Below are 22432 nucleotides of genomic sequence, written 5' to 3'. Positions count from 1 at the left end.
CCCACTTTTTAACACTGTTTTCCTCTACTGATCTAATTCTGAATTATCAGAAGGTGCTATTCATTTGTGTGTGTCTTCAATCTTTCATTTTAATAGGTTGAGTTGTATTTCGTATCTATCACTTTGAATTCAATTTAACAAGATTTGAAATGCGAAAGATTAATTTATTATTTCAAAAAATATACATGTAGTACTATAACTTAGTAACAGGTCAAAATAACATCAAATATAATGGAAAAATGAGCAGATGAATGTAAAAATGTACAAGATTTTGTTGTTAGAGCGCACATATCAATGCGCAACTTCCGCTTCCTCGATACCATTTCTCTTATGTCAGAGAATGACAGCTTTCTCTATATTGTCTCCTTGAAGCTATTTTGTCATCACTCCGACAATCTTATGAAGACTCGGCTTTATGATTATCGGATAGTTTTGTCTTTCTACATGAGGTTTAATATGATTATGTTTGAAACATGAATCAACCATGGGAAAAGATTACTTTAAAAGGAAAAGTTCGACAACCACATCATGATAGAAGAAATTGTTTCAAATCCCTGTTTTCGCCATTCATCTATAAAAACCGTAAGTTATTTTGCCGTTTGGTGTTAAACAGTCCATCGATATTCCTTTGATCCTATTAACAAGGCGACACACATTTGTTTTTTTCTTTTTTCATTTGAATTTTGAAATATTCACTCTTCAAATCTACGATCTGTGTTCAAAACACCACACAGATAATAACTAGAAATATAGTTTTCAAATTTCTTTCTGCATTTAATATGAATTTAATGAAAATAGATATTCTCGGGTCGGAGATCACAGATAACAGTCACGTGTCCTGGCAAAGCTTGTGCGCGCTCAATGTTCCTAATGACGTCATCATCCTCGTCGGCATATTGAACAGGCACATTTTTTTGCTGATTTAAACACCACTTCTCTAATTCCTTCGATACAACGTACGTGTACTGTTATCTATAAAACAAGAAAGAAACAAAAAATAAGAACACGATAAAGGCCATGTGTGAAAAACAATGATAATACTTTATAACGTTATATTCGTAGTTTTTTTTCCTATAAGAAAAAAAACAGAAAAATAAGAACCAACGAATAAGACATCAAATGCAAGAATGGTGTTGCGTCGTACCTGAGAAAGTGTTATCGTTACAATGATGTATTTGGTCTCAGCCTGAAAATCAAGTGCCCACCCGTATTACATAGTTTTAATGAAAAAATATTATATAGTCAAGAAGCGCAAATAATCGCAAGATGTCTGCATTTTCTTCATCTTAATTTTGATGTTGCTGAAGTTTATCTGATCATCTTACTGATTCCGATAACATTGTCATATAATTCCTTATTTGTTAATTACAGATATATCCGCCAAAATGTTAATGAAATGAACGTTTCATTACCACGATAAAAAGTCAAAATTCAATATTAAAATGTGTCTTATTTAATTTGAAATAATAAGTGAAAAATCATACTTGTTTGTGATTCGGAGCATAAATGCATGTACATGGCATTTGTGAAACAATTATGGAAGAAACGGACACATCAGAGAGATAGAGATATTCCGGATTTATGTGGATTTTTCTGGCACTGAATGGTACTGACCTATTTAAAAACGTGTCTATAACACTAAAATGTGTATTTCCAATGGATAGTCTTTATATAGCTATCATCTAAAGATAAAACGAATTCAAATGGAAATAGTGATGAGGTGTGTCGATAACTGATTAATCCTAATGTACAGATATCCTAGGCTATCTCTGGTGGAGAACAACATGTTTCTCTATTTCTGTGATACAGCCGCACCTAACATTGCTGTGTTATGTTATAACATATAGAAGACAAGAAGCTTTCGAACTGTTGACTGTAATTTCCGGAGAAGCATCACAAAGAAGATCTACCCTTGACAGGGTTAACATAGGTCAAATGAAGCGTCCTTTTTCTCTCTGTAAAATAACAATCTCATATATACTATCATTATCACTCTATAACTTTCCTTTTCAAATTTACTTATTTTAGGATTTGTTTTCCAAATCTAGAGTGAGGAACTTCTATTTTAGCTGAGTTAATGCGATACTTCCTGTTCCTTGCCAAGTAACGACTTCCGCTATTTAGCAAATGGTGTATTTATCCTTGTTTGGCACGTGGTAAGATTGGTTTTGGCACGTGGCATAACTTGTAGTGATGGAGACAAGAAAAGAGACCAAACTTTACCCTTCGCTACAGACAATTCATTATTTACACTGAGTAAAGCGCGTGCTGCTGTCATCAAATTTAATGTGTGAATGTTACAAGAAATACAGGTATTTTATTGAACATCGATTGAACTTTTTTCAACACATTTTTAAATGATAGTCGTGATACTATTTATAGATAAATTGTCTATAACGATAAATCGGATGAATTTAACGACTGCTGTAAATTGTCTAGAGCAAATCAGTATAGCCTACTTAAGTGTTTAACTATTATGGACGGCTTGTTGGACCGCTCCTATAATATCGAGGTTTCTTGAGCTTTACTGGGAAGACCTTCAACGCCATCGTGATCAACACTAGATTGTAATAACCTCACTGATGACGGGAAATGTACTTTATATAAGGATATAGCCTCGTTTATGACATTCTTGTGGTGTAAACACGTCAACATCCTGTATATATAGCTATCTGCTTCAGCTTCCGTAAAATTGATCCTATTCTTCCTCTAGCGAGATGCTGTCCATTCTACAGCTTTTTTCACAATTATCATAAACTCTGTTTTTGCAATTTTGTTTCTTGCTGTCATTCAAACATACATGGATTTGGCATTCCACCCTCCATTTTTGTTGGGAGGGGGTGCCTTTGTTTTTTTGTTTTTTCTTTGGTTGTGTTTTGTTTTTGTTTTCTTTCCACTATCAACTATTCGTATAATATCCTTTGTGTTGATAAATCACATACAAAATTGTCTCTTAAGTTTTGAAGTTTTAGTCTGAACACTTAAGATTTCTTGGTTTTGTAGAGTTAAGACATAGCTTTATTGAGTAACGATAGATACCTTTTATGTAACATCGGTCAAATTGAAAAGGAAACAAATATATGTATATACAAAGACCAGCATTCGATGTGCAGAGACAGGGACATGGATATGTAAAACATCGAAACAAAATGGAAGGCAGCTTACATCATAGGTTTCTTCTATACTGCAGCACTCCGAGCGAGAGGTGATGATATGGCTAGGATTTATTAGTCGGGTCCTCGGCGAGGACGGAATGGCGTAAGATACACAATAGCCTCTACAAGCGTTTGTAGTTACGTTAAACTGTAGACAGTCCGGTATCTGCACTGTTCTGTCGTTAGCTGTAATGACACAAACACAATAACAGTAAATTACCGACTTAAATATTGCCTTCATGTATGACTAGTTTTGTATATGTTTTAAATGATGATCTGATATAGGGATATTCGATTTCCGAATGCGAAGTTAGATGTGTTCGACATTCATTTTCCTAACTTTAATGATCATAGAGAGGGTTGACCCAGATTATCAATGCATGTATGAACCTCCTTGCACTAGTTCTTTTTTCACAAGTTAAAAAACTTTTAAAAACAGCAACAAAAGACACATCCGATAGTATTGAAATTGTACGAAGCACGCAGCTGCTCTTGCCGCAGGACTAGACAGTTAAAAAAAAATGGTGTCATGCATTTCTTCCGTCATATCATTCGCAAGTTTATAATGATAAATTACTTTATACCTAGGGTTGTTCCTGAAGGTTAGATTATAATCGAAATCTCAAAAAACAAAAAAACAAAAAATTAATTTTTTTTTTTAAAAAATCCACAAAAACAAAAACAAAAATCAGTTGTGTAAGACATTTAAAGAAACTCTCGAGAATAATCCCAAAAGGTTGCTATATCAACAGAAATATTTTGTCGAATTTAAAATCGCTTAGTGAAAATCAGGGTCCGTATATAACATAATATTAAAAAGCTTCACACCAGCATTTCACTTCCAGGAAACCTTACCTCACGAGAGTCATTTTTACCAGACAAATTTATAACGCATTGCTTACCTGAACATTTCGACCACGAAATCGAATTAAATACAGAAGAAAATTCAATTATCAAAACCATTGTTAGCTTTAAGAAATGCCGACAGCATTAAACGTGTCGGAAAGGCTGAACATACAGTTGATTTAGCACAACATCGCTTTCATTCGCTTCCATATAACTATGTTGATTTGTGAAGCGTTTATAAAAGACATGTTCTAAATTTATCTCCACGTGACCTCTATATTAGTTTGTTGGTTGTATTGTATGACGCTATCTCAATAACACCCATATTAACTTTGGATTAAAATATATATATATATGTATTGCGAGCATGGTCTCTATAACCATCAGCTAAGAATCGCCACTACATGAAACAGCAAATTGAATCATAAAAACCATACAACATACAGCACGTGCCTAAACCGCAAACACCTCGACTTAAATGTGTAATCATTGGATTATATCAATATACATTTTTATCAAACGAGTGTTAGATTTAATCATCTATGTTGTTCTCTTATTGGTCGTGGAACACAATGTACATTCATCATGATTTGTACTGGAGATCTGAACCTCCTTCAAGATAGGACAGTCGCAGTACACCTAAGGGTCAAGTGCACTCATCAACGTGTGAACCTCTGATCTGATCATTAACTACGACATGATCGGAAACAATTTGTTAAATATTAGCGTAATGGTATCTCCATCTAACGTCATATCGGCCAGAAATTTGAGTGTGGATGATCGATATGACAGAATGTCGATACATAGATTAATTATCCTATCCATTTGGTGACGAATAATTACGTGTGATATGTCAGAAAATATCGTAAAAACATCATTCTGTATCCCAGGTGTTTTGCTTCATTAATCTGCCTACATTTACTTTAGATTTTTGCAATCTTTATTTTTTTTATTTCCATGATAAAAACTTTTAATTGGTATTGACTAACAATTCAATCGTAACTAATAAAGATGATATCAAAGAGCAGACTGAATGAAAAACATCACAAATCAATGCACACTCAAGCTTCACGTGATAAAGGAAAACATAACACGTGAACGTGCGATATACAATCACGTGATTTGTGATATGTACGACCATGCAGACATTGCGCTATATATGAAATCTAATTGGCATGAAATAGTGTAGGTTTCCTTTACCCCCTAGTTTGCTGTCTCTAGGAAATCCTCTTGAAACAGACAAGTCTCATGAGAGGGTAATCGAAACACACTTCTAGGGCTTTGCACATAGAGGTATTGTTGAGTAGCTGCAGGCTTGACGTCATCACGCCCCTTCAGCATTTCGTTTTCTGGCAAGTTATGAACGGTCATGACGCCCCTTCAGCACTTCGTTTTCTGGGAAGTTATGAACGGAATTGTATACGTCGACAGCACATGGAGAATGTGCTTGACAACGTTTTTATGCATCCGATTTTGGATTCGAGTTTTCTGCTCTCATGTAACATACCTAGTCTTACCTATTTTGTTCTCCTTTTTTTCAAAATCATTTTTTCTTCCACTCGCGCATATCTTTAAATATTCTACAAGTATTATGCTGATGAATAATTATATACCTTTGAACATAAATTACACAACATCTACTGGAAAAAAAGAGAAAAGATCAGGAGGTTCCATGTTAGGTCATTGATGTGAGGCATGGGACTAAATAATAAAGAATTTAAGCATTGGAGTCGAAACTGAAATTCACAATCAGTTATTGAGACCAGAATTATCAGTACATTCAACGATAATCGACGACACAACAAATGTTGCATGAATCTAGAGCTTGGATTGGATTGAATAAATTCCTGTTCTCAAAGACAGATCCGAGGAAATATAGCATCAAAACTAATCAATACTAGTGAGCAAATACGAAAATGTCGACGTTATCTAGTATATATACCACTTTTCCAAAATGATTATACCTGTAATCACATTCACAGCAATTGTTCTTCATCTTCATCAAATCTTCATTTCCTGAACAAGCGATCTGTTTTATCAATCTCTTATGAGCAGGATAAAAGTTGTAGGCACTTTCGTCCAGTCATAGTGACATTAAGGTTGCAAAATACTTATGCTATGTTGAATAAAGATGTGTGTTTTCGAACTTTGACATAAATCACTCTTCATTTTTATCTAAAAATAAAGATTCAATTCAACTCACCATTCAAAATGAATCAATGGCTTTTAGTGAATATAGAAATGTTACAGCGTAACTCTTAGATCTTATCTGAAAATCTTGGGGTGTTATCAAATTAGCCATTCGTAGAAATGCTTGTAAAGGTCAGAAAATTGATTGGAGTCTACATTATATCCTTTGCAGGTCTGGGATGAACCTGGTATTCTCTATTCCAGCCTGTATAATATCAACACTAATATTCCATACCCCTGGTAACGGTATACTTGATGTTCTTTGAAATTGTTCAGCATTGAGAGTAAATATATTGACATACACCTTCCCAATCCAATTTTGAATATTGATATTTTTTTTCCGGTTGGCCGCACTCCAAGGTTTCAGCAATGGAAGACATTACCATTACTGACAGATCCTTAAAGGATGAAATTTCTGTTTTATACAATTTTCATTCAGGTATCTCATTCTATCTTTGTATTTTATTGTGTGATTTCCTTGTGTGTTTTCTGGGCAACATCTTGTTGGCTTGTGGGGATAAACACATCTAGATGTTTACACAGAAACTATAGGAACGTCTCCTGGTCTACTGATATGGAGTAGAAAGCCAACTAGCAATCATTAAATCACCAACTTGTCATTTGTAACTTAACGAGACAATAATAAAATATCCGATCTTTTCGAAAACAGGAAAATACAACATGTCAACACAATTATTATCCAAATGCAAATTCGGTAAATTTAATGCAAAATATGAACAAAGGAAAGAGTTATAAAAAGTCCCATGAAAATCTGAAGAACATCATAACGACAATTAACTCATTATATCCCCTGTCATTAAGCTTAACATTTTCAGAGGCACGATTCCAAAGAGAATATCATAACATATTATTCATGAAATGAACAGTATTTTTTGTACTCAGAAGTAAGTGTCAAAATAGAAATCATTTTTGTTTCGATGTGACCTCGATTGTTTTCAAAATTGATTTTATTGATACCTATTCCATTAAAAGTTGTGTTGTCATCATATTAAGTATGTCATTATTATTAGTTTTTGTTTGTTTTATTTGCTTTTTATTGATGTCGTGATTTAAGGTAACGAATCGATAAGTTTGCCTCACAGTTAACAACAACTGACATGCTGGTCGAAAGGCAGAAGTGACCAGGACATGACAAATAAATGTTGTGTTGTCGTCTCGTATAGAATATGTCATTATTATTATTTTTTGTTTACGTTTGTTTTTGTAATGATGTGGATTAAGGTAATGAATCGATAATTTTGCCTCACAGTTAACAACAGTATGAACTTACGATGATTAATCGTAGAAAGTTGGGGGGGTTTGGGTCATGTGTGTCGCCTTGTTGGGGGGTGTCATGTGTGTCGCCTTGTTCGGGGGGGGGGTGTCATGTGTGTCGCCTTGTTGGGGGTTGGGGGGTCATGTGTGTCGCCTTGTTGGGGGTGGGGGGAGGGGGGGTCACGTGTGTCGCCTTGTTGGGGGTTGAGTTATGTGTCGCCTTGTTGGGGGTGGGGGGATGGGGGGTCACGTGTGTCGCCTTGTTGGGGGGTTGAGTTATGTGTCGCCTTGTTGGGAAGGGGGTTGTCATGTGTGTCGCCTTGTTGGGGGTGGGGGTGGGGTGTCATGTGTGTCGCCTTGTTGGGGGTTGGGTTATGTATGTCGCCTTGTTGGAGGGGGGTGGTCATGTGTGTCGCCTTGTTGGGGGGTGTCATATGTTTCCTTGGAAATGAACATGGTTTCTGTCCCGGTCACATACCAGTCATGTTGTCTGAGATATCGATCAAACTTGACAATGTTTGAAGGATGTTTGTAGTACAAACTCCACAGTGTCATTAATCTACCTCATGGGAAATAAGAAGATGGCCTTATTTGTATGATAAAAAATGATAATTAACTCTCTCACTCACTCTTTGAATTATACTATCTTATAAGGTTTCTATATTTACACGTCCTAGTAATAGCGTAATATCCTTAATGGTGTGATTAGTATGTATTAGTTGACCTTTCAGCTCTCAAGTAATTATTGGTCCTATAACAACAAGGTTCTGATCAAAGGAGCACAGCAATACTAGCATAACATCGAGAACGGACAAACAAATGGCGAGTTCATCAAGTTATGACCAGACAGCAGGTGATCTGAACAGGTCAACAACGGACGAGTCCATCAAGTTATGACAAGACAGCAGGTGATCTGAACAGGTCAACAACGGATGAGTCCATCAAGTTATGACAAGACAGCAGGTGATCTGAGCAGGTCAACAACGGGCGAGTCCATCAAGTTATGACAAGACAAGAGGTGATCTGAACAGGTCAACAACGGGCGAGTCCATCAAGTTATGACAAGACAGTAGGTGATCTGAACAGGTCAACAACGGGCGAGTCCATCAAGTTATGACAAGACAAGAGGTGATCTGAACAGTACAACAACGGGCGAGTCCATCAAGTTATGACAAGACAACAGGTGATCTCAACACAACAAAGTCAGATTTAGACATGGCCAGATTCGTTAGATATTCTCCCGAAGTGACGTATGTTTTGCAGAAGCAAGCAGGTCTCGGAGTTTCCATTATTCAGGACACGAAAAAAAACTAAATATTTGTCGTTAACTCCTGTGCTGCGTTTATTAAGCAGACATTACCTTAAAAGGAGTCATCCAGACACAAAAAAAGTAGTTAAGCAAATGACAACAGGATGTGTCTTAAGTGACGCTGTAGTATACTGGTCTCGTTCGCTCCTGATATAACGTCATATTTATGTTCTCGTAAAAAGACAAATAACTAAAAAGAAAAACCCTTATTAAATACTGTAAACATACTTAATTTGGCACAAGAAAATGTTCGCCCATTATCGCTTTCTGTCTATTTAGCGCAGTGGTATATTCGCGCATCCCCAGAAGTTAATTTTCAAGCAACATTAAAAATGCTATTCGCACAATGTTATTTTATCGCAATATTTTCCGCGCAAAATGCGCAAAAATAGAATTACCGCTAAAATATTATGTAGATTTTCAGTAAGTAAGGATTGATATATGGAGGGACAAATACAATTTCATGGTGCTTCTAATTAGTCTCGAGTAGCACAAGTAACATGTTATCAATTTGCCTTTTCATTACAAAATGTTCTGAGAGGATGAAATAGTTCAGGTATATCTCATGTTACCAAAGAGGACGACTGTTGTGATAGTCACAGATTTTACAAAAAAATACACAAAAAATTTGTTTCCAGATCATCAATCAATACCACGTTTTACTTGTCTTATTTATATCCGAGGATAATAGAACCACTTGTACACAAAAACAGAATGATCATTAACATCACAAAGTATCACGGAAACCCATATAATTTTCTACTGTAAATGGATTAAATATGACAAAGTCAGCTTGCCATTTTTTTATCAATTTTCTTAAAACAAAGGGAGATACTAGGACATTAATTACGTTCCAAACTTTCCTACTTGTCACCTACAATCAACAATCACTACAGGAGCAGTAGAATTATCTCAGTGAAAAGTTACATTAATTTAAATTGAGCAAAGCGATTTATATCTGTCATTCTGTTTTATGACTAATTCCATCAACAGATCCGATTTCAATGGAAACTTTAAAACGGGCTGTCGACCGATACCTAAAGAGGACTGGTTGATTTCATTTATTTCTGAACAAATCATTCACAGAATAATTACACCTGTCTGTTGTCATACTTTGTAAAACAATTAAGAAACAAAGCATTTTTTTCAGTTTAGTATTATTTTATTTAGGGTAGCAATTCCTAACATTGTTGTCTTTCATCCGATTACACCGCAGGTTTTAACGATAAATACTTTATTTATAAATGCCTCAACAGAGAGTTAATTATGTTGACATTTTTGACACTGCTTTCCGTCTGTCAATGGATGCTATCTTGGAACAGATGAGGTGAATCACCAGTACTATTAGCTACATGACACAAATCAAGGATACTGATTGCACTTCTATGATAACGTGTCTGATGCTCGTTAGTTTGAATTTTCCACTTCTGAATAGCAACATCCCCGCATTTCCAGCCTGTTTCCATTATCATGATTTTTATGCAAGAAGTCGGCAAACTCATAAGACTGGGTTTCAGAAGATGCAGGTTGATAAAATGATGGGGACATCTTACGGACGTGACCTCATTGAACATATTCTATTTCTTTGTGCGATGTGAAGCTGGATGTGTTTGGTGATCGTTAGTTTACCAGTTGGTTCTGTTGTTATATGCTCAGTTCTCATTTGAGAACATGCTATCAATTACTCGGATAGATCAATATTTCCATGGTGGATATCGTCGATGAAGCAAAAGACGCTTATCCTTCCGTAATACCTGGTCTTATTCTCCTTGTACTTTTTCAGGAATCTCTGTGTATTTTTTTAATGTTTAAGCTAGTTTTACTGAATTTGAGTTTGGATTATGATCATATTGACATGTTGGTATTTTGTTGTTTCTGTTTTAGTTTTACTGAATTTGAGTTTGGATTATGATAATATTGGCATGTTGGTATTTTGTTGTTTCTGTCCCAGTTTTATTGAATTTGAGTTTGGATTATGATCATATTGACGTGTTGTATAGAGCAATATAACACGGATTTGTTCTTTTTTAAATAAGAAATAAAAACCAACTTATAAATACCAGTTATAGACCTTTGATGAGGTCAGTACAGTCGTTCTCGGTTAATATTTTCTGTCGTGTTAATATACCATCATACCGACCGAAATCAAATATCTTAATTTTTTGTGTATTACATAACTTGTAATTAGATTTGCTTGATCACTCATATCTTATACAAACAACAAATGTGATCATTCAAAAGCATTTAACAAAAAAAAAAAAAAATAAAAAACAAAAAACAAAAATGCCCGAGTTTGAATATCACAAAGTATTTCCCTATATGTATATCAATTTTCTGGATTCATTTTGTCCGTTTGTTCTAATTTTAGAAACAATGAGTCCATATCTTATATATAAATCTGCGCGTGACGAGCTCTTATCCAATCAGACAACGGCGAAACATTGACATATTCAATATCTTGAAATTTGATTTTAAACCATTTCGTTAGGACGATACTATTATAGAACTATGACTAAATGGAAACTTAATTTGATATTTATAACGACATAAAAGAAAATGACATATGTCATTCACGATATATGTCCTTTAAAACGATAATGGGAATTCTCTTCCCCTAGAGAGTTGTCTCTGACTTATTGACAAAATATTCCTCCCTTCATAATAATATTATATATGAATGAACTTGAACATGATTGAATGTTTCCTAGAACTCCGTTCAAATGCTATGTATAAGATACTGGTATGTTTCGGTTTTACTTATATAAATATCATTTACCAGCACAATAAAATTAAAGTTTACATTTACTCATTTCACAACATACACAGCAGGATATCACCATTGTATGATCTGTGTTAAAGAAATGAAGTCGGAACCAGATGCATTAAACATAAAAACATTTCTGTGTCTATATATAGTACACGTTAATCCTATTTTCCGTATCTTACCAGTAGGCTAGTTTTACACAGATAATGTTCAATCACATAATCCCCCTGTCCTCCAGTTAATCCGTCCAGATTTACGTGTACATAACGCCAGTGTTATAACCTCGGGACGTTTTTAATTCGTTGACAGAAACCAATTGTGATGTCAAAATATAGACAATGAGGTTACGTAATGATCTGAAAATGGTGCAACAAAATAACCGCCCTCGTTTTGAAACTCAATAACGTCAATTTCATATACATACTTTTAAGTTGAAAATGTCATTACTTTGATAAATAAATGTTCGAGTTCATTCAGTGCACCACAAGTGTATCCGTACTCCAAACCATACAATCCTCACAAACAGAAAGTGTATAACCTTATATGGAGAAATCGTATTTAATAATCCAGATGTTACAGAAAATCGTATTACCTTACATTCCAAGAATAATACAAAGAAAATTAGGTGAGTGTATTGCGCGCACAAATAAAGGTTTCTTGTAACAGCAAGGACTGCGCTCGAGCAAATAATCCAATTAAGCTTAGCCATTGACACATACACGGGGCGTGTTATTTATAGATACGAACGTGTATTGACTAAACAAGAGCATACTTATCGGTGATGTAGTAATTTTATAAACTCTAATCAAATTAAACCCTACCTCACGTGAAGTTGGTGTTCTCAATTAAGATGAGATAATTTTATTCTCCACTTCACGAGTCTGTAATATATAGTCTATTTCATTATACCAACAGCAGTTCTATAGCCTGTTTCCGAACATCATCATTTTAGTTACATATCACGATCAAAGTTTTGGTACAATGTTTCGAGTGAATGCCGGTTGAAGAAGAAGTATTTCTTCGAATACCATCGGAATCCCATTTGAAGTTTTCCTTATACGAAAGGAAGTTCTGTCATCTTGTTTATGTTGGTAAAGGTGCTTTAGCGATTTACGGTTTTCACATTTTCGTGAATTTAGATATTCGGAGTTCGAGTTTTGAAATCAACCCTGAATATAAATGACCAGGATTCTTACGTTTTTTGATTTATAACTAGTCGTCAACAAAATTGTCTCGTCTGTTAAATCATAAAGAAACTAAAAATATCTAAAATCAGCTCATTGGCACACACAATCTGTAATACAGATAAAAATATCTAAAATCAGCTCATTGGCACACACAATCTGTAGTACAGATAAAAATATCTAAAATCAGCTCATTGGCACACACACTCTGTAGTACAGAAAAAATATCTAAAATCAGCTCATTGGCACACACAATCTGTAGTACAGAAAAAATATCTAAAATCAGCTCATTGGCACACACAATCTGTAGTACAGAAAAAATATCTAAAATCAGCTCATTGGCACACACAATCTGTAGTACAGAAAAAATATCTAAAATCAGCTCATTGGCACACACAATCTGTAGTACAGAAAAAATATCTAAAATCAGCTCATTGGCACACACAATCTGTAGTACAGAAAAAATATCTAAAATCAGCTCATTGGCACACACAATCTGTAGTACAGATAAAATATCCAAAATCAGCTCATTGGCACACACAATCTGTAGTACAGATAAAATATCTCTGGAATAAAAGCAAAACTGCCATTCTTTTACTATATTAATAAACATGTGATCTTGGCATAATTATCATATGAGATTTCTCGACCAGAACTTAAAACTTCAAGACGAGTTTCATATGGAATGAAAACAAACTTCTGACTTTTTTTACCGCAAACCACAGACAACTTAAGCCTTTACAGAAAATAACAGGGGAAAAACCCAAACAAACGGGGACAGACATGTTTTTGCGCCAAAATCATTCATTGCCATATTATGACGTCACGATCAATTTCGGACTGGCACGGCCAATGAAAAGTGACAATAGTATATTACAATAGTGATATATACAAAAAATAATTGACGTCACAATCAATTTCGGACTGGCACGGCCAATGGAAAGTGACAACAGTATATTACAATAGTAATATATACAAAAATATTATGACGTCACAATCAATTCCGGACTTGCACAGCCAATGAAAAGTGACAATAGTATATTACACTAGTGACATATACAAACATATTATGACGTCACAATCAATTTCGGACTGGTACGGCAAATGAAAAGTGACAATAGTATATTGCACTAGTGAAATATACAAAAATATTATGACGTCACAATCAATTCCGGACTGGCACGGACAATGAAAAGTGACAATAGTATATTACACTAGTGATATACACAAAAATATATATCTGGCGAGTTCGATGGATAACAGGGCAATATACACTATTGTTTCCATTTAATGGAATCTTCGTTGTGAATGATGGTTCAAGCCCCGACTCAATTTGATGACGGAAGACTTATAACGCGTCATTAACACACTTATAATCATCTGTATCGATTATCTGATATTTCCTAAACACTCTCACCTTCACGTGACCTTGCAGGATGAGAGTCAACACTCCGAAAAAACCGATCAAAAAGTCTGATTTTCCCACAATGTTTTAATGAAAATATCCAATATTCACAAGAAAGCAAATTACATGCCGACTAATCTTCACAGATCTTACTGAACGATCAAAAATCAAAGATTTGTTGGATTACGTCATTATTCAACACTACCATCGTTAAGTATCAAAATAATTTCTCTTTTCGAAATTTAGTTTTTGTGATTAACAATATAACACATATATCATCTTAAGAAGCACGCAAAGATTCAGAATCAATTAACCATTGGTCAAGCTTTCCAGAATGACCTTTGAACTCTTGACCACGAACTGCTAGACAGTTATTCTACTACTCGTACCATTGTATTTCAAATGGGGGCTCGATAATGATATCTGACATATTGACAAGTGTCTAATAGCGGCATTCATTGTGTGCTTTAGTGAGTAGTGAGTTAGTCCCACGGAGATCATCACTAACGACGCCTGTAACCATGACGATAAGTTCTCATTGACGATTAAAGTCTTACTGGATAACCCCGTATGTTATTTCTTCCGTTCTACATTACCAACAGAATGTCTCGAAATGAATCTGAGAAAGTAGTAATAGGGATCTACTTCAGCTACATAATGGAATATTGACTTGAAAAAAGGAAGCAAAGTGGGATTAAATAAAAAGAAAAATCCCTGAAGACTTTAAAGGTTCAGTAACGACATTTACAGTGTAAATAAAATAAAGTCAAGTAATTACACGTTCTAAAACCGATAATCGAGGTGAGGACACCGACAGATACATCAAAGACATTTTGCGATAATTATTATGGCAGATACCATATAACTTGTATTGTGATCGAAAGTCAAGATGAAGAGATGTCGTGCTGTTTGTCTGTCCTCTGTATTGCCAGCGGTTAACTGTAGAGTGTCTGTCCACTGTATCATGGCCGGTTATCTGTAGAGTGTCTGTCTACCCTATCACGGCCGATTATCTGTAGAGTGTTTGTCCACTGTATCACGGCCGGTTATCTGTAGAGTGTCTGTCCACTGTATCACGGCCGGTTATCTGTAGAGTGTCTGTCCACTGTATCACGGCCGGTTATCTGTAGAGTGTCTGTCCACCCTATCACGGCCGGTTATCTGTAGTTTCTGTCCGCTGTATCACGGCCGGTTATCTGTAGTGTCTGTCCACCCTATCACGGCCGGTTATCTGTACAGTGTCTGACTACCCTATCACGGCCGGTTATCTGTAGAGTGTCTGTCCACCCTATCACGGCCGGTTATCTGTAGAGTGTGTGTCCACTGTATCACGGCCGGTTATCAGTAGAGGGTGTGTCCACTGTATCACGGCCGGTTATCCTATAGATTGGCTCTGACTTGATCCATGATTTACAATCTATTTGCCTGAGAGCACGTTTTGAGATTCCTGAAGTCATTTAACTGATGTGTGATGTATTGAAATAATTGACGTCAATAGATAATGGCAATTGTGTGATTTAGCCAGTCAGTTTAATGTCTACAGACCTCGCAAAGATGCTCTTTCATGCTAAGTCTAGAACTATATTTTGTCTATTGAAAAGATCTCTTTAATATTACGTCTGGTGGCAGTCTTAGGGCCACCCTCCCGCCAAAGAGAACGTGGGAGGCCCTGTTAATGGTGCGTCCGCCAAAGGAGTGGTCATTGTATAGAATTATCATTAGTATGAATAGTGCGCTGAGGCCATTAATAAGGACCTATCTGAATAGCAGATTTGGTGGATAATCATACCATTGATTGGTGAAATGGTACGGAAATCGTGAAATGTCTGTAAAAACACAGGGGATTTAGTAGAATTATGAAACTTTCACTTCTCTAAGTATGTGTTTCCCGGTCGGATTGATTCTTCATTAATTTCATTTGTATTTTTACACCCACCCATCACAGAATATACCGACATATTTACGTCTGTATAAAGAGGTATTAGATGCTTGTGACTTTGATTTACTATACGTAACTGTATCAAACGTTCTAGTGTACACACATTTACAAACATGGGGTTTAGATAAAGACCTTACTGATACTGACCACATTGTAAAAGGACAGGCTGGCGACAAAACGGTTAAACGACTGGTGACACTGGTATTTAAAGCGTGAAGAAAAGATAGGACTCAAAATGATACTGTATGATGTTTATTTAAAATAGAGATTTATTTTCGCTGAATATTAGATAAACCATGAAAATTTAGCATCATTGCGTGTTAATTGTCTCAAATAGACCTTTTCTATTATTTTTATTTATTTTTATTGGAAAAAGAAAAGCAAGACGCTTCCTGCGTTAAGCAGCATGTTGTAACGGGAGTGACTCTAGGGCTCCCAACCCTGGTATTTCCCTAATCTTATACTTGGGCAATAAAGCCAAATTTGGGATCGGGTGTTGAATGAGCATCAGGGAAATACATGCTTTTAAAGTACCACATTCAGTTTATTACTGTCACAGTGGTTGTAGAAATTGTCCAACTAGACACGTATTCATGCTTGGTTGAAAAACCAGTAAAGCGTTTTTACTTGTTTTATTGTATTTCAATAATGAATGCTTGAACTTTCTTTTCAATTTAAAAACAGTACGAAAATACCAACATGTCTGCATAATCATAATCCAACCTGAAAGTCAATGCAACTAGGGCAAAACATGAACAAAAGAAAGATGTACACAGAGAATCTTGAGTACAAGGATAATAAGACCACGTGTTCCAGAAGTGTAAGCTTCTCCTGCTTTATCGACAACATCCGTCATGCAAACATGTGTGTATCCAAGTGTAAAGTAATGTCACGTTCTCAAACGAGAAGAAAGTTAATAACAATCGAACCACAAAGCACAATATCGAGCATCAAACACGTCTAACCTGATATGGCATCTGGAAAAATTCAAATTCCCAACGTGATCACTATGAAGACCGCCATAGTCTTCATTAACTTCAAAACTCAGCATTCGACATATTATCGAAAATCCCTGGAATAGTGAACCAACTAAGCCATATGAACATCGTATCTTGGGGATGTAAGGATGTTGCTATAAAGGGTAGGTAAAATGACAACATTACAACAGTTTGGTGGAAAGTTGCCTCTGTTTCGTTGTACTACTTCGTGTTGTTAGAAATTTCTTAGGAGGAAAACAGATCAAGGTCGGAAATAAAGTCGTCTTATACAAAATACAGTTGGAGCCTCGGCACAGTTTGCATGGCCTACACGTAAGGCAACAGGCTATGTGTAGTTGTAAACGGCCTACACGTAAAACAACACTCTATGTGTAGTTGTTACAGGCCTACACGTAACACAATACACTATGTGTAGTTGTTACCTGCCTACACGTAAGACAACACGATATGTGTAGTTGTTACCGGCCTACACGTAAGACAACACGATATGTGTAGATGGTACAGGCCTACACGTAAGACAACACGATATGTGTAGATGGTACTGGCCTACACGTAAGACAACACGATATGTGTAGTTGTTACCGGCCTACACGTAAGACAACACGATATGTGTAGTTGTTACCGGCCTACACGTAAGGCAACACGTTATGTGTAGTTGTTACAGGCCTACACGTAAGACAACACGCTATGTGTAGTTGTTACAGGCCTACACGTAAGAAAACACGCTATGTGTAGTTGGTACAGGCCTACACGTAAGACAACACGCTATGTGTAGTTGGTACAGGCCTACACGTAAGACAACACACTATGTGTAGTTGTTACCGGCCTACACGTAAGACAACACTCTATGTGTAGTTGTTACAGGCCTACCCGTAAGACAACACACTATGTGTAGTTGTTACCGGCCTACACGTAAGACAACACGCTATGTGTAGTTGTTACAGGCCTACACGTAAGAAAACACGATATGTGTAGTTGGTACAGGCCTACACGTAAGACAACACGCTATGTGTAGTTGTTACAGGCCTACACGTAAGAAAACACGCTGTGTAGTTGTTACAGGCCTACACGTAAGAAAACACGCTATGTGTAGTTGGTACAGGCCTACACGTAAGACAACACACTATGTGTAGTTGTTACCGGCCTACACGTAAGACAACACGATATGTGTAGTTGGTAAGGCCTACACGTAAGACAACACGCTATGTGTAGTTGTTACAGGCCTACACGTAAGACAACACTCTATGTGTAGTTGTTACAGGCCTACACGTAAGACAACACGCTATGTGTAGTTGTTACAGGCCTACACGTAAGACAACACGATATGTGTAGTTGTTACCGGCCTACACGTAAGACAACACGATATGTGTAGTTGTTACCGGCCTACACGTAAGACAACACGATATGTGTAGATGGTACAGGCCTACACGTAAGACAACACGCTATGTATAGTTGGTACAGGCCTACAAGTAAGACAATAAGATATGTGTAGCTGTAACATACTAGATGACGAAAGATTTTTATGAGAAATCAACAACAGTTCTTACAACATGTCGAATGGGGAAAAATCTTGATTTCCAAATCGGCTAGGTCTTGTTACTTGTATACGGCAACCGTTCTTTACCGTATCGGTAACTAGGGACACTTTTCGGAAGATATCTGACACATTTATCGTCCTCAGGTGAGACGTTGTGTTAACCCTTATTCGTAGTATGAATAGATCGAACTAAAAACATTCACTGTTACATTTCGTACTGAAGTTTATTTTCTTAATTGGAGCTTACGACCACGGTGCATTCAAATTTAAGTACAAAAAACATTTCTTTACGCTCGTGGATAATCACATTTAGATGTGGAAGAAAAACTGTCCTGCCACCAGAGGTAAAAGCATTTAAGTTAGATAAAGGCGACATATCTCATTCGCACTGATACAAGCTGTAAACGGTTAACTAAGTATTACAGTAGCGTAGGAGGATTAAGACGAACGTTTTAACAGATCTGTCGATATCAAAACATATTAAGTCCTCCCAGGGGAAAGTTTATATCTTCATCTCGTCAACAGTTTTAATGGCTCCCGTACGGATTCCAAGCGTCCAGAATTAAATTCGAAATTTTGATTTACCGCAACTCGTAATAAAACTGTTTTTTTTTTATATTAATTGAAACCTTTTGCTTGCAGAAAAGTGATATTGCATCTAATCTGAAGCTGTTAAGTCTAGATATTGATTACTAACTCAGCTATAAAATTGAGAATACTGAGAAATTGACTTAAAAGACGTTATATAATTCAGTTTAAGCAACATTACCACAATTCATCAATCAGATAATTGTTTCAGTTATTTGAAATACAAGTTTATGATGTCATTAAATGACGTCAAAGCAACAAAGTAATTTCCAAAACTGTTTAACAGAAATGAATCTCTTGTAAAATTTTTCTCAGATAAATATTTTTAAAAGATTGAAAAAAAATTAACAATTTTACAGTTAAAAAATAGCAATGAATTTCCACACGTGCACGGATCTAATGGCCGTATTACAAATGTGTTATTATGATGAAGTAACAGAAATATCAACAGAACATCAACACTTTTATCAAATAATGTAATTTTACACTTTCTCCGTGTTGTACATAACACATTCAATACAACGTGTTTGATTTCTTCCCCAACAATAAATGTGCATGTTAGAGAGATAGGGACTTTAAAACACGATGAAACAGGTGAATGAGAATCCTTTGCAGAACCTTATTGTTCCCCCTCTGGTAAAGTACTGTAACTCTCAGGGTCTATATATGTGTTCTCCATATCCTGTATTATCTATGACACGCTCGTTGACTGTGTAGAGTGGAAGCACCGCTTATACTTTACCGTGTCTACAATTTCGTTGTATAACCGTGTAACTACCAATATTACGACATACCTTACAGCGACTGAGCATATTTTTGTCTGGTTGAGTCCATTGACATTATACCCTATCAACCGTGTGATCCTGTCTGACATTATATCCTATCTACCGTGTGATCCTGTCTGACATTATATCTTATCTTCCGTGTGATCCTGTCTGACATTATATCTTATCTTCCGTGTGATCCTGTCTGACATTATATCCTATCTACCGTGTGATCCTGTCTGACATTATGTCCTATCTACCGTGTAATCCTGCCTGACATTATATCCTATCTGCCGTGTGATCATGTACATTATATCCTATCTACCGTGTGATCCTGTCTGACATTATGTCCTATCTACCGTGTAATCCTGTCTGACATTATATCCTATCTACCGTGTGATCCTGTCTGACATTATATCTTATCTTCCGTGTGATCCTGTCTGACATTATGTCTTATCTTCCGTGTGATCCTGTCTGACATTATATCCTATCAACCGTGTGATCCTGTCTGACATTATATCCTATCTACCGTGTGATCATGTACATTATATCCTATCTACCGTGTGATCCTGTACATTATATCCTATCTACTGTGTGATCCTGTACATTATATCTTATCTACCGTGTGGCCCTGCACGACATTATATCCTATCTACCGTGTGACCCTGCACGACATTTTATCCTTTTTATCGTGTCCATTTATTTTATAAGATTTACAATATGATTACCAATGCGTGCATCCATCTAATCTGAAGACTAGATTTGTTCATTCGAACAGCCTTACACGATCTTATTGTAATAATCCTCACAAATATGTCGCTAGAACTAAATTAGATGCTGAATGATCTTCAATTATACCTACCGTATCATTTTGTTGACAAGTTGTGATGTTTAATATGGTTTTATAAGAACATTAAAACTGTGTGACGTGTACAACAATGTAGAGCTGTTTAATATGGTTTTATAAGACCAATAAAACTTTATCACGTCTACAACAATGTGGAGCTGTTTAATATGGTTTTGTTAAAACGATAAAACTAAATGACTTTCAATAAACGGGAAATATGTTCCGCAAGATATCAAAACATTTCCTATTGACATCCATATTAATAAATTTGTTGTGTTAAATCAAATGTAGTCAGTCCCATGCTGATGAGCACAAATTGCTTACAGAAATACCATCATCATGCAAAAACGAACTTATGGTATAATGAAAGTATTATGGAATAACGTTCTCAAAAAGAAATTGAATCTTGGTTGGATTACAATTTGTTACAAATAAAGGGTTTGTTTGTTTCTCGTCAAGACATCTAGATTAAAAAAATATATAAACGACGAAAAGACAAACTACCGGTTACTGAAGGTAATGTTATCAACTTAAATTAATTGCGCCGAATATAGAATAAAACATTATTGATGAATTATAAAATACATCAAATGTAGCAATACTAAAGAATAATACACGGTAAATATCATTAAATACCAGTCATGGTTTTGTTAAATGTACTCACCTACTTTATAACAGCCGGGTCTTTCCCACGAATGCCGGGAATATGTCAACGCTGTCAATGTGTTTAAAACAAGGAAAATTCTATAGACAGTGATGAGGATATCTGTTACGTCCCTCCTTCTTACTCTACACAATGGCCCACTAAAAATCTCGGAAGTCCTCATGTTAATTTCTTTAAGAAGAAACAATGTCCTGTTGTGATATCGCTTTAGTACCGGCTGAATGTCCTAACTCCGGGAACTAGGTTTTATACCTTTCGGGACACCTCCACGAAATCTGTACACACAGTACTTGTTACCTATCCCTCGGTACACGTTTTGGGTTTCCCCTTCACTTGAACTCCTGTATAGAAATGCACACAAGCAATACACTGCTTCACTGAGGTGGTCTCTTGCTTGTTCTGTCTTGCCCAAACGCTCACAAATGAATGCACGTCCGTATCATGGCAGATCCCTGTTCGACATTGCAAGGTGATACCTGTTGACCATATAAAGATTTTTTTATCTGATTTAACAAGTTATTGTTTAGAAAAAAATTGCAACGTAATGATAGATATATGGCTATCCGGTGGGATGTTATTGGCTTAGATTGTGTTCATCTCGTGTTAATGCGGCACTGTGATATTCTGACAGAGAAGTTATCACAGAGACAGAATGTGACCGCTTGTCCTGCCTCTATCTAGTGGTAGTAGCATGCCTGCTTGTACTTATTGACTTTCGTACGAAGGATGATAACACGATACCTTCACTGGTATGAAGTCTCGCATAGGAAACAAACATTCGGCTAAACACGCCAACATAAAAGAGGTTTTGCTTGTGAAAACCTCATCACAGAAGAAAACAAGAGGCTTACTTTGTAAACAATGACATAATTTCCGTCAGGTACAGAAAGCAATTAATCTAACTGAATTGAAACAAAGGCCTAACATGCCACTCAGTATGTTTACAATGACGCATTCACGGTTCCCT

The 22432-nt window shown here is 36.1% G+C and overlaps 1 protein-coding gene across 1 annotated transcript; it reads right to left on the bottom strand.

The window, feature by feature from the left end:
• Positions 1-879: 879 nt before the first annotated feature.
• LOC132543223 (thyrostimulin alpha-2 subunit-like) lies at positions 880-21628 on the bottom strand. The gene is made up of 3 exons (XM_060206703.1): positions 21466-21628; positions 3166-3341; positions 880-972 (listed from the first exon to the last, which is right to left on the bottom strand). Exons 1-3 carry the CDS (start codon positions 21626-21628, stop codon positions 880-882), a joined length of 432 nt encoding a protein of 143 aa, XP_060062686.1.
• Between the last annotated feature and the right edge of the window lie 804 nt (positions 21629-22432).

Source organism: Ylistrum balloti, unplaced genomic scaffold, assembly GCF_031769215.1.
Source record: "Ylistrum balloti isolate Yb309-2 unplaced genomic scaffold, AGI_CSIRO_Ybal_v1 Utg369744, whole genome shotgun sequence".
Lineage (NCBI taxonomy): Eukaryota > Metazoa > Mollusca > Bivalvia > Pectinida > Pectinidae > Ylistrum > Ylistrum balloti.
This window is presented reverse-complemented; position numbering and strand designations above follow the sequence as displayed.